The sequence below is a fragment of the Athene noctua genome, chromosome 19, assembly GCF_965140245.1.
Source record: "Athene noctua chromosome 19, bAthNoc1.hap1.1, whole genome shotgun sequence".
Classification (NCBI taxonomy): Eukaryota; Metazoa; Chordata; class Aves; order Strigiformes; family Strigidae; genus Athene; species Athene noctua.
In genome coordinates, this window is record NC_134055.1 from 6,258,245 (window position 1) to 6,271,811 (window position 13,567).

Here is a 13,567-nt window from a genome sequence, read left to right on the forward strand (position 1 = left end):
GAGAGCAGACTCCCTCGCAGCTGCCCTGCAGCGGTCACTGAATGACTGGTACTGAGCTGAGTTTGACCTCTGGCCCAGTGGTTGCCTTTCTCAGCATAACCTATTGAATCTTACAGCCTGAGTGGGTACTTGGCTGGAAGGTTGGTGCAAACAAATTGTAACTAATAGCCTTGGGGCACTTGTTGTTCCTAATGCTGCTGTGTGCGTGTAAGTATTGCGAAAAAAAAAAAAAGACTTTTCCTAATGAGCCAAAGGTTCTTTGCAGGGCTTTGCATTTGTCAGCAAAAGCTCTTGCACTTTGTGATGCCTTCCAACAAAAGAGAAAACCAGACCTTGTCCTTTCTGCAGGCTCTTCTCTGAAGGTAGCAGCAACTGCCCAGAAAATGACTGCAATTCATTAAGTGCTCCTTGTCTTCCTGCAGAATCCCCCCTCTTTCCCTGCCTGCCCTTGGCTTCTGGTATTGGATTTTACTATTCCACCATGCAAACATGTGGAGTCTGCCAGCCTCAACTCAGTTGTGTGACAGTGGATGGACACCTAGGAAAAAAAATCCACTTCAAAATAACAAATACTTTTAAAGCAGTTGTGCAACAGGGTTTGAGTGGGGGGTTGTACCCATTCTGGGCAGCAGGTTTGGCCACATCCTGAGAGGTATGTTTGAAATGTGCTGACAAGGAGCCTGGTAGTGGCACTTTGTTCCCATTTTAATTTTACTACACTACTACTTGGCCTTTAACCAACTGAAGCAGCATCTTTTATTTGGCGTAAATGCTGATTTTGCAGTTTTTATCAGGATTTGGGCCGTATCAGCTGTTGGGGAACTTGATCTGTTCAGGGTCTTGTGTTGCTGCAATATTACTGGGATTGTGAAGCTCAAGACTTGGGTCTGAGATGTTTAAAAAAAAAAATATCTTGAATTTGGTAATCTGTTCACAAAGAGCAGAGTTAAGGAGCCAGTTGGACAGAGGGCCTTCCTCTAAAACAGGGCTGCAGAAAAACAAACGGACAATAAGCTAATTCACTTAGGACAGGTTAATGTGCCTTAACACGGGCATAGGAGGAAGGTGCTGCCTTACAGCTCTCTGCTCCAATTTATTTGGGGTCTGTGGTGAGAAACTTGCAGTCTGAAGGTCCCTTCTAAAGCTGGTAAGATGTGATGATGGCTTGTGGAAAGGCTGCACACGTGACCCTGTAAACAGGAAAAGAGTAAATGTGGTAAATGTTCATTTTCTACAGGAAGCACACTGTGTTGATTAGCAGCTGTCGGTGGTATCAGAGAGCTGCTTTGGGAAGGTGCTGGCCCTGGCTAAGAACTGCTGCAAAATGAAACTTCAGCTGGGAGGAGAATGGAAGTTTAACTGGAGTCTGTGCCTCAGATGAGGCTTTCAGCTGGGTGCCTAGAGGGGAGGTCCTGAAGTGCAAGTGGATGGACAGGCAGGGAGGGAAACCCGAATAAACTGCATTTGCAGTGGTATAAAGCAAGAACATCTCCTCCCAGTTCCCAGAAGTATGACACCATCCTGAAAGGAGAAAACATGTTCTTATGTGGGCAGACTGCAGAGATCAGTTGTTTGCACATGTCTTTCACTGTGATTTTTTTTTTTTTTTCACAATGCTTGCAGACTCTTTGGCCCTGATTTCTCTGTCTTTCTTTTTTCTGCCCCCTCTCTTTTTCTTCTTTTTTTTTCTTTTTTTTTTTTTTTTCAAAAAAAAAGGTGAGGCTGTGCAGTTGGTGTCCCACAGAGCTATCACCAGGGTGGCTGGGGGTGTCTTGCCTGCTTGGCTCAGTCTGATCCATGAAACAAGATGAAAGGAAACCTCTTCTCTGCTGTCTGAGATGGCAGCCACTCTTGAAAAAGCCAGACTCATTCCTCTGGTAACGTGGTGTGTGCCTGGGATTTGAAGAGGTCAGCAAAGAGTAGTTAATGATTGACCCTCTCATGAAACCTACAGCACTTAATTTGGGAGAAAGGATGACTTTAAATGTTCCAGTAACAGTCTGAACAAATCCCAGCGATGAGCTTGATATAAATGATTACCAAGGCAGCCTTCCTCTCACCTAAGCTGTCATGCTTTAAATAGTAACTTGAACTACTAATTGGGCAGTAGAAATCCTGCTGCTTGTAGGGGAAGTGCTGTAAAAATAGGCAGTATGTTCTTGTAATTGCTGATAAAGACTTGCAGCTTCTAGCTTGACAGCGAGGCAGCGGTGAGCGTGCATGGGCTGAGCCTGTGCTCCTGGCTTATGTGGGTGGCACTCCTGCGTGTCAGACCTGGCATGCTTGCATGCAGGTGGACTTGGCAGGAGAATTTGGGGAGGGCACCACTGTCGGCACAGAGACAGCCCTTCCCCAAAGCACGGTTGTAGATGGAGCCAGGCACGTAGGAGACTTTCCCCAGCAGCGTGGTGTGTACTGATCTGGAACAGGATCTGAGCTGGGAAACTGGTGTTTGCTGTAACCAGGTGCATTAGGTAGGTGAGTCGTTCGGCAGGTTCTCTGCCCATTAATCTCCTCCTAGCCACATGTCATATGCTGCCACTCGCTCTCCCATGCTGGTGACCTGCTGGCATGTTAATCTGTGCTCCCCAGTGAGATGGCTCTTGGCTGGACCTTGTGCATGCTGCATGCACCTGCAGCCCCTCCAAAATGTTCTATTTATGGAGGTGACTCAAAGGATCAGAGGATGTCAGGGTGCCAGGGGGTGCTTGAATCATTTCCATTATGCCTCAGTGGATCTTCTCTTGTTGCTCAGAGGCTGATTCTATTTTCACAAACAATTTGTATTTCCACATAGCGCTGTTGCCTGGCCCCTCCTTGGAGCTGGTGATAGAGCAGCTGTAAACAAGGTGACTGGTACAAGCAGGGAGTGAAGTTTGGTGCCCTGTTCCCAGACTTCCTTCAGAGAGGGACAAGTTTCCTTGATGTTTGAGCTGTGTCCTTATCACCTCCTGGTGGTGTTGCTCATCGTGCGTGCCATCGGAGGGTCTGCTAGCAGGCCTGTGCAGTGGGAGCTCCTTGGGGTCATGCTGCAAATGTACATGTCTATATTAACAGTAATTTGTCTACTCTGGCTTTAAATGGTGAATGTATCTGTTTTGAGATCTCTTTGTGGGGAAGGTTGACAGGCTCTTCACCACGTGCAGCCAGAAGTTACAAGGTCACCGCACTGTGCACGTCCCTCCACCCTTCCACTCCCCAGCTGAGCTATCTCTGTAGAGTGCTGACACAGCGAAACTGCTACTACTTTGTCACTTTTTTTTTTCACACCCCCATTCCGCCCCCCCCCCCCCCTTTGTTTTCCCAAGTTTAACCTCTCACCCACATCTGTTTCCTATGAATTTATCTTTGTGGAGAGCCCAAAAAGCCTTGATGCTGCGGATGAAGCTGTGTGCCTGTGCCTGCCTCATGGAGATGCTGTCAGTGTTTTAAAATTCTGGGCTACACTGGGAGGAGATTATGTGGGAAAGATGGATGAAAGAGATTGAGATGTAGTGTGAAAACTGCAGAGAGCCTCCCAAGTTTGTCCAGGACTGATTTCTAAGAATGTGACTTGGGAGCCTCAGGCTGGAGTGCTGCCCTCCCTGCAAAAGGCATGCTGATGGGACGTGTGGTCTTTTGGGGATATTTCTTGTTGCTTACCCTGGCTACCCATGACTAGCAGGGCAAGAGAAGGGACAGATTAAGTTGTCAATCAGGAGCACATGTCAAAGGGAAGGAAGAAATAGTCATCACTGTCCACAGACAGTTTGAGACCATATTAAAGGTGTTGGTGAGAGCAATGTAAATGGAGAGAAATACTGTGGGCCTTCCCTGGGTGCTGAGTGGGGACAGAAGAGAGTTTGTGGGCAGCTCATAAACCTCAGCTATCAGCACCTGAATTCCTGCTAATCCCCAATGTCTGGAAGGTGGAGCATGATTTGTTTGCAATGGACACAAAGCTGGAAGGGTTGTTTTGGCCAGTTAGGAGAACCAGGGCGAAACCAGTAACTGTAATGGTGCTGAGGCCTGGGTAGAAGGGAAAGGAGTTGCAAGATGGGGCAGCGTGATCTCTGGTGACACAGGGAGGGTGAGATCAGCCAAGGGGATCTCCTCCATGAGTCGCACCAAGCAGTGAACGTGAAGTCACTTGTACGTGAGGGATTCCTGCTAATTAACTAACTAACCAGGGCTTGCTGAGAATCTCTAGTCTTGCTTCACATGGATGGTTATGTAGGTGACTTCTCTCTATTCCTCCTTTAATACTGAACTCTGTTAGATCAATTATTAAATATGGAGGAGAGGGTTTTATGTCACTGGCTTGCAGCAGCAGTTAGAAAGCAAGTGCTTTGTCATACCAGCAAAGGTTACTTATAAGTCAGATAAGCATTGGGAGGAGAGGTGGAGTGCACTAGAGCTCTGGGTTAATGAAAGTCTAAAGGCACACATGCTTGCTTGAGGAGCTGTAAGCCACCTTGGGATGGGCTTGTCACAGGAGCAGAGTTGACATGAGACAGTAAAACTGCTGCTGCAAAGAAAAGGGAACTTTACTTTTTTTTTTTTTCCCCAAACTGTCCTGTTTCTGTCTCTTATACAACGTGGGTTCTGTTCAGCATGGGAGTTCTCATGCAGAGTTCCTCATGTAAGGGCAAGAACTGAAAGCTGGAGATAGAATTGATCTGTATGGCCTAAGCCCAGTTGGAAAGAATAGAAAATGCTAATTATGGGGCAGAAGTTAAAGATGCATCAATTCTTCAACAAATGGAGAAATCAGATGAGCTGCCAGCCCTCCTAGGAACAAGGGAGTTAAATCCAGGATGGATTTTTCAGAGCCAGGGCAGTCAGGAAGCAGGGTGGCTACTGCAAAGCCATTCCTCATCCCGATGCTCACAGTGAGGGTAGGAAGCTTTTTGTTTAAGCAGGCTGTTGCTCTGTGCCAGGTTTTGTCAGCCCAGTGTCTGAACCCAAAATAACTGATTTGGCTGTAGTTATTGCTTCCAGTTTAGGGAAGAGATCTGTGAGAAACTGCCAGTTGTTGTTTAGGAAGATCTTATTTTTGTATTAGTCCCTTCAGGTTCTGCTGAGTTTAGTCCCCTGTAGTTGCCAGGGCCTTGCTGTATAGTTGTTTTCATAAATTAATGAATCTCTGTCCTTAGGTTGTTACCATGCTGCTGCTTGGGATGCTTGCCCCCTGGGTGCTTGCGCATCCTCTTTCTGCTCCCAGCTGAGCTCATCAGGTTTCCCTTCTGCTGCTCTTCTTTCCTTTCTCCATTCCTCATGGATTATAATAAAAAATCGAGTGTGGAGGGCGTGGGCCCAGTGCATGGTGGCACCCTGCGTGCAGGGCTTTTCTCTTCCCTCCTTCCTGCAACGCTGCAAGCCTCATCCTAACAGACTGCAATGATGATCCTCTATCATCCTGTGTAGGAAACACCACCAGCAGCCCTGAACACGAGAACAGCACGGCTTCAGAGGACAAATGGCCCTCCTGCAATGCCCAGGATGAAATGCTGAACTTGGCCTTCACCATTGGGTCCTTCTTGCTCAGTGCGATCACCCTCCCCCTGGGAATTGTCATGGACAAGTACGGTCCCCGCAAGCTGCGACTGCTTGGCAGGTTGGTGTCCTGGGCTGAGGGGTGCATTCATGCCTTGTCTGGGGCAGATGGGTGCTGGGCCTGTTGTGGGGTCCCTGCAGCCTTGAGAACTGTCTGAGGGATGGGGCTGGGAGCTGCTGGCCATGCACAGGCCTCACTGGAGCAGCTCTGGGATGATTTTGTCCAGCACAATGAATTGTTCCATAAGTGAAGGGCCTGGGACTCCATGTCCACACACTGCAGTTCTCCAGTGTTGCTCTGTTCCCTGGCCAGATGGAGCCTGGAGGAAGAGCGGAGTCATTTGTGAGTCACGGAGGGTAGCTTTTTCCTTGAGCTGGGAGCTATGTCCTGAGAGGCACAAACCCAAAATGTTACATCATCGTTTGCAAGCTGGAGAGTTAACTTGGGGATAAACACATCCTGCCTGCCTTTTCTAGGGCCCTTCTCTGCCATGTGGTGTATGTTGCTTTCTGCCTCAGACAGCAAGGTCGTTAATTGCTTCCATCATGGCATGTAGGGATTAGTGACTTGTTGGGCACAGTGGACCCCAGCACTGCCGAATTTTAATGCACTGAATAATACCAGAAACCAAACTGACCTGTAGGCAGAGTGGGAAAAACAGGGCAAGTCTCTGACTCAGACCCTGCCAGAGAGGAGCAGGTAAAGACTGTGAGCGATGTGACCACAGCTGGGTCTCGGGACGAAGGCTGCTGCTGTCTTTGGTCACCTCGAGGTGAGGGTTGGCAAAGCTCTGTGCTGGAAAACCAGCAGGGAATTTGGATCCAGCAAGAGCTGCATCAGTACTGGGAGGAAAGGTTGCTGCCTCAGGCCTTGTGCAAGTCTTGTCTGTAATATTTGGGTATTTCCCAGGATTAATTTTTTTTCCAAATCACCAGTTTCCCTCCCTCTTACAAAAATTATACTGTGCTTGCTTAACGAAGTGCTGAGGAGGTAGAAACATCTGTAATTTACTGTGTGTAAGTGCGTCTGTAAGGAACTCGTGGTTTTGGTTCCCTTTCAGCGCCTGCTTTGCTGTGTCCTGTGTGCTGATCGCGTATGGTGCCAGCAACCCAGACTGTAAGTATGCATTTCACTGCTGAGCTGGGAGGGCTTTGGGGCTGTGGCTTGCGTTTTTTTTGGGGAAACAGGCAAGTGTGCATGGCACTGTGTGCTTTGTCTGTCACACCTCCAGACTGTTGCACGTCCAGCGCTGTGCTGGGGACTTGCTGAGGACACAAGCCAGGCGTCTACTGGCCCGTGGGAGCAAAGTGGCTCTGGGGAGAGCTGGTGTTTCACAACCCTAAGTGGAGAGAGTTGCAAGGGCCAAACATCTGAGATAGTCAGGTCTTTCAGCTTTGCATTTGGGCAGGGCCAGGTCCTGTAAAGGAGCAGTTCCAAACAAGTTCATGTCTTTTTCAGGGTTGGGAAAGAGGTAATAGCACACAAGGTGTAATCAGTTTTCTCACCAGGGGTAGAGGGAGCGTGGTCCTCAAGACCAGATAGTGAGATGACACTTTGAATCCAGTTCTTTCAAGTAAATCTTTCTTTTAAGGCTTATTCAGACAAGCTGCATCAGCAAGTCAGTTCATTAGAGAAAAGAAATGCTTCCATCCTGAATTCTGACTTGGAGGAGACCCTGTCCCTCCTCCTCTGTGGCTGGGGGGAGATGGGTGGTAGGCCAGGAACAGCATGTCATGTCCTGAGGGTGTTGATTCACTGAGGTTTTTAGTGTCAGGACCAAAGCCCTCAGGACTTGGGTCTCCTTTCCTTCTCCACTCCAGTAAAAGCTGAGTGTTTTTTTATTGCAGCTTTGTCTGTGCTGATATTCATTGCACTGGCTCTAAATGGCTTTGGTGGGATGTGCATGACCTTCACATCGCTTACGGTAAGTGAAGAGTTATTACCCAACTCTATTTTATTCCTTACTGTGACCATGAGCTGGGCTAGCAGGCAAGAACAAAGTGGATCTTTTGTGGCTTGAATAGCACCTGGTTTTCTTTTGGTACAAAGGGTCACTCACTTTTGCCTGAAAGGCTGAATACTAGGTGGTTATTCTAAGGCTTTTGTTTTTTTTTTTCCCCTGCCCCTTGTACCACAAGTGAAGGTGGGGGAAAAAAAGGAAGTGTGTTTGTCTAGAACTCAAACTGTCTGTATATGCAGTGCTCAGCTACCTGGCACAGGCTGGACATGTACTTGCACTGGATTTAGCACTGACGTACTGCGGGAAGAATCAGCAGGGTGCAAACCCTTGCAGCTGCATATGACCAGCTTTCTGCAAGGGTGGTTTTCATCTTGCCCCAAGAAAACAGCTGTTGTTGAGCACAAAACCTTTTGTGCTCAGAAGGGTGAGAGTCCCTTCCAGACTCCCTTAGAAATGCTGTGATGTTGAACGTACCCAGCTCCATCTGCGCAGCCCACTTCGATCTGTTTAGTCTGTGGATTGTATTGCAAGCATTTGTCAACAACTGTCAGCTGGTTCTCTACATTTTGGGGTTCTTTTTGCCTGGAGACAGAAGCAGTATCGTCCTCCAAGTAGTTGCTTTAATTTTCTACCTCATTACCCTGATCCTTGTCAGTGTGGCTGAAACAGGGCTGGGAGGAAAGTCTCCCAGAAAACAGTCTGGGAAGCACGGATGTTTCTTGAGCTGTGGTTGAAAACTGCAGATTTGGACTGCGTTAACTTACTGTTGAAGTAAAACTTTCTGTTAAGGTTACCTCTGATTTAACAAGGCTTAGATGCTGGCTGAAGAAGGCTCAGGCACTGGCTGAACTCCTTGAGACCTAAATTTGGCAGAGGCTGGGTTTACAGATCACTGTGTACTGTGATTTTGCTGCTGCTGTTGCTTTCATACATTTAAAGCTTTTAGAAGTCTGTGCAGATGTCGGTCTCTCTTTTGTATGTAGTGTTCTTCACTGGAAGCCTTGGCCATGGTCCCAAAGAACTATGGGGCAAATGTCATCTTGCCACGCTTCAAATAAAAGCAAGGAAGAAGAGAGGAGCACGTCAGTGCTGCTGTGGGAGAGGATTCCCATCCTGCTGCTGCCAGCATTGGTTATTGTCTCTCTGGGTGGTTATTAAGGGGTCACAGATTGTTTTAGAGCCACTGGTGATGACAGAAGTGAGGGCAAGGATAGGGCAGAAATATATCAGATGTGCTGTACTGTGACTTTTAGCACCAGCAGTAGTAAGCAAAGCCACTTATTACGCCCTCATTAGTGAGCCAGTTCCTCAGCACTAAGGAAGTACAGTAGCAGAAAAAGGTCAAGTCTTCCAAGAAGAGATCCAAGCCTTGAGGAGGTCTGAAGCAAGTAGTGATGCTGTGAGTTCACACAGGGAGACCTCAGGTGGAGCTTATCCCCTCCTGACAGCAGCATGTTTTGTAAAGAGCTGAGGTGGCTCCAGGCCTACCTTCTCAAATCCAGATTCAGATGTAGCTGCTCATGCCTCCCTGCAGAGCTGCACAGAGGCATTTTGGTACCTGAGGCATGTGAATGTGATTAAAAATAATCTGTAGCAGAAGGGAAGCTCTTCTTCACGTGCATCGCAGCGTTGCTGTGGTGGTGACTGTTAAAAGCAGGTGTATTTTGCTCATTAGTGGCTTACTGTTTTGTCCCTGCGTGGTTCTGCCTGCGAGCTAGGGTGCTCGCAGCTGTGTCAGGAGCCATCTTCTGTGGTGACATGGTGATCTCTTGTGGGTCCCTTCCACCTGTGGCCCATGGAGACAGGATGACAGGTCCATGGCTTGCGGGCTCTGCGCAATGTGGCTTGCACGTGCTGTGCTCTGTGTTGTGCCTGGGAGAGGCTGAAGTAAGTGCTGAAAGGGGAGACTGGAAGACCTTTTTAAAGACTTTCATTACACAGAGGCAGCGAACACTAATCAACTTGTGGTGCCAAGTAAGCTTGTTCTGGCTGACACAGGCACTGGCTGCCGAGCACACACGTGCACGCACAAGTCAAAGCAAGGTGACTTCCTTCTGCTGCCAGCTGCAAGTGACCTGAAGCGCTCCAGGAAATGGGTCGAACCCGCTGGTGCATGAGCTGCTCCTCTGCCACCCCGGGCGGGTTACAGTTGCTGCTTCGTAGCAGGGTGGCCGTGAAGGGAGGCCCAGAGGTGTGTGGGGTTGTGATGCTGCAGCTTGTGGGGCTTCCTCAGGTGTTGGGACACCTGCGTGCGTGGGCACAGTATGATCTGATGGCAGGGCAGGAGATGGGATCCTCGGTGCTTGTGCAAGGGGTGAACTGGATCTCTGAGGATTACAGCCTGGGACAGTATTCCACGCAGCTTTGCCTCTTGGGTTTAAAGCCTTTTTCAGTAACAAGTCCCCAGGGTATCATGAAAGCACATGGCAAGCTGCAGAGCCAAAGCAAGCTGCCGTTGCTGGGTGCCTTGCGTTGTGGCTTGGGGAGGAGGGGGAGTGAGCGAGCGGGGCTGTTCCCAGTTCTGGGAACAAGGTCAGACTGTGCCTGTTGTTAAAATGCAGAGGGGAGATTTCTGCCTCGTGACTCGGTCTTGGCCAATATAAGTGAAGATTGGAAATGGAAACAGATCTGTGTTGGTGGCTCTGACAGCAACACAGGAATCTGGCACTGGTTCTGCTCTGAAGCTATTTCATGCAAAGAAATAAACATGTGTGATAAATTACCACAAAGAGCCTTTTATAGATTGTTTTCTGTCCTGTTTTCCTTTCAAAGAATTACAGCTGTTTTGCTCTTATTTTCTGCTACAAAGTGTCCTTTAATTGGGGGAGAGGGAGGGCATCTCTGTGTAGGGGATCTTCTCTGCTCGGAAATATTAGTAAAACTTGGGGTTCTGTGTTCTTTTGTTTGCTGGAGAATGGGAACAGGAGTTTCCATATGCTTTGGACAAAGTGGGCAGTTTGAGGCTTTCTTGGAGAACGTATTTTTAGTGTCTGTATAACTTCCAAATATACTCCTGATAGGGAAAACAGTTTTGCTTGAACAAAAACACCATTCTCCAGTAGCCTAGTTCTCAATCCCTTGACTTTTTGCACTGTTCTTTCAAATGGAGGTTGCAAATTTCTTTCAAATTTCTTGCAAGTGGAGGGAAGCTGGGTTTGGTAATACTGCTGTGGTACTTTTTGTATATGGATTGCCTCCAGGAAAAAGATGAAAAAAAAAAATAGAAAATGATCGAAGGTCATAAACTTACTATAGGGCAGATGAGAAAGTAATCTGCAAGAGGAAATTTTATCAGTTTAGGATTGTATGCCTGTAATAAAGGACTCCAGGAAAAAGTTATAGTACAGCAAAATTAAGTTGGTATCTTTCAGATGGAGCATAAAATTAATAATATATTGAGTATTACTGACCTTTAAACAGAAAGCGTAAGAGTTTCTGCCATTATGTCTTGCGTGATTGGGGCTGTCATACCAGAATGGGCAGAAGTTAGTGGAGGAGTCCCCTCTGGCCTGCAGGGATAAGATCAGAATGAGGAGCAGAGCTTTTTGATGGCAGGAAAACAAAGAGCCCACTTGCTCTGTGGCTGGTTTTTTTTTTTCTCTCTATGGTTCATTTTTTCCAATGCTTGCTGCTATAAAGACAGCATGAAAAATGGCTTAATAACTATTGTGTGTTATTTTAGTAGCTGGTCTTTAGATGAGACCTGCACAGGCATTGCCAGTGCTGGCACTTGCAGTCTCAGAAGTTTTCTGTCTGGGTTATGAATTACTTTTTCCCTGCCTTCCCTCTGCCTCTCCAGGTAGTCTCAGATTTATTTTCCTCCCAGGTGCTCAGTGTTAGCAGTTTTTGCTTTGACTGGGTTGGATAAAACCTTAAATCTCCTATGTCCAATTTTTTTTTAATCTGGCTGGTGCCAAATAGGATTTTAGGAAATCTGTAGCCTTTCTAGGACGTCTGTCCCTATTGCAGTAGAAGCAAACTCGGGTTTTCCTGGACACGACTGCTTGCTTTCAGGCCTGCTCTGTGTCTCCAGTAGCCCTCAAGAGCAGGAGGATCCACCTGGGAGTTGCTTGTCTGCTGTATGAAAAAGGCTTTTTGTCATCTCTGGGGCTCTGGGGAAAACCGGCCTGAGCCGAGAAGCAGCTGTGTTTGTGGAGCTCTTGCCCTGCTCTGAGCTCCCCAGCAGGAGCAGCTGTTTGCTGTAATTTCTGAAGATTATTTTAGATTTGGGGTATTTGAGATTAAATCAGTGCCCTGCCTGGTGACTGTGACTAGCCTTTTTGCACCCTGCAGACACTGTATTCTGCAGATGCTGTTTTCTGGGGTGTGTATTTAGGCCACTGCTTCCAAGAAGAGATTTTTTTGCGCCTGGTAACAGACCTTTGGATCCTTTGCCGTTTCCTGTCTGCAGCTCCTGAAAGCAGCCTGCTGGCAGCTCTCCCGCATGCAGGGATCTGGGGATGGGTGTGGGGATCCTCGCCGCAGAGGAGCGCAGCATTTTCTGCCTCTGCCGTGCATGTCTGCTCGGGGTTCACCAGCAGCATCAGGCTGGGCACATCATCGCTGCAGTTCCTGGGCTGGGGTTATCTGAGGACCTGGAGACCGCACTGCCTAGGAAGCTCTGCAGTGAGACAGAGGATGATAAACAGCCAGATGGATCCTAGAGTGTTCCTGCACAGGAATACTTGTGTTGTAAACACGCTGGTCCTGCTGTGACACAAGCCAGGTTTGCTTGCCTTATATGCTACTCCTGGGAAAGATGGATTTGTTTTTCAGCAGTGGAAGGGGAATGTGGTGACAGCATTTGCTTGCTCAGGCTCGGTCTAATATTTTCTGAATCGTGTTGTTCAGCAGCATCTTTAAGTAGGTAAAATGCTGGTTATGCTTTCAGTCCTAGAAGGCACCTGCAGTGTCCTGCTTTGAGGCCCTCTGAGGCTGACGTGGTAGTGATGCCCAAGTGAATCTGGGGAGTAAGTGACCCAAACAAGGAGGTGAGAGGGAAATCTGTCTGCCTGCAGCACAATCTCTGCCTGTTGACCAGCTTCAGGAGATACTGTCTGACCTCTCTGTAGCCTACAACTTCAAAGGTTCTCCATGTAATTTCCAGTTTGCAGGCCAACATTAGTTAGTGATGGAAACTTCCTTATTTTGGCTGTTTAGAAGAATGGAGTTCCTCTTTTCCCAGGAGAGTGGGAAGGTCTCACAGCTCTTTCTGCCTGCACCACTCTGCTTTTGGGTCCTGAGCATAAGCAGGGGCTGGAGAGCCAGCCTGGGAGTGCTTCTGCTGTTGAGGTGGCAGATGAGGCTGCTGTGAGCTGCTTCTTGCTGTCCCTGCTGAGAGCTTTGCTTTCCCAACAGATCCTTGCAGAACCAGCCTGGTCTGCTCTCAGCAATGCCATCACACCCGATAGGAGCCCAAGCACCAAAGTGGGGTGGGTGGCAGGAATAGCAACGTGAGGTGCTGTTGGCCACTTCTTGCTGCGGAGTTCAGCAGCTTTATAGCTGCACCAGACAGTAAAGCCGTGGATATCTAGTGTTTGCAATTGCCTTCCTGCTCTGGGCTCCAAGCTAGTGTGCTTGGGCATCTGAACCATCCATCCAGCTGATGGAAACATGACCAGCTTTAGCCCCCCTTGTAGAGAGAGTCTGCTTTCACAGAAGGAGCCACGGACTGAGCTAGAAGTGGAAATGCAAACAGCAACAGGGTCTCTGTTCTTCTTGTTATAACACAAACTTTTTGCTCTGCTGCACAGGTTTGTTTATGCACCTTGGGTCTGCACCCAAACCTGGCAGTTCAAGGTGTTGCAGGGTGTTAAAGATGGTGCAGCTGTCACAGCCTGTGTCTAACAACTCTTGACTGAAAAGAGGGCAATATGCGGAGAATGTGGGCACATATTTTTTTTGGAGAGGAAAGGAGGTGGTGGCTACAGACTTGGTGTAAAGAATTCTTGAGGAAATCACAAGGGCTGGAGCAAGCACTCCCATGCTAAAGGTAACCGATGCAAAGTATGCTGTCAGTCTGGAAAGAAGCAGTGTAACTAAGCATATAAATCTTGAACTGTAGATAATCC

The 13,567-nt window shown here is 48.0% G+C and overlaps 1 protein-coding gene across 1 annotated transcript in view; it reads left to right on the top strand.

Moving 5' to 3' along the window:
- The window catches only part of SLC43A2 (solute carrier family 43 member 2), a 32,914-nt gene that overhangs the window by 3,331 nt on the left and 16,016 nt on the right, over positions 1-13,567 (top strand). Inside the window, exons 3-5 of the mRNA XM_074922503.1 lie at positions 5,407-5,596; positions 6,597-6,652; positions 7,384-7,460. Coding sequence (XP_074778604.1) covers positions 5,407-5,596; positions 6,597-6,652; positions 7,384-7,460 — 323 coding nt within the window. The remainder of the gene's footprint in view (positions 1-5,406; positions 5,597-6,596; positions 6,653-7,383; positions 7,461-13,567) is intronic.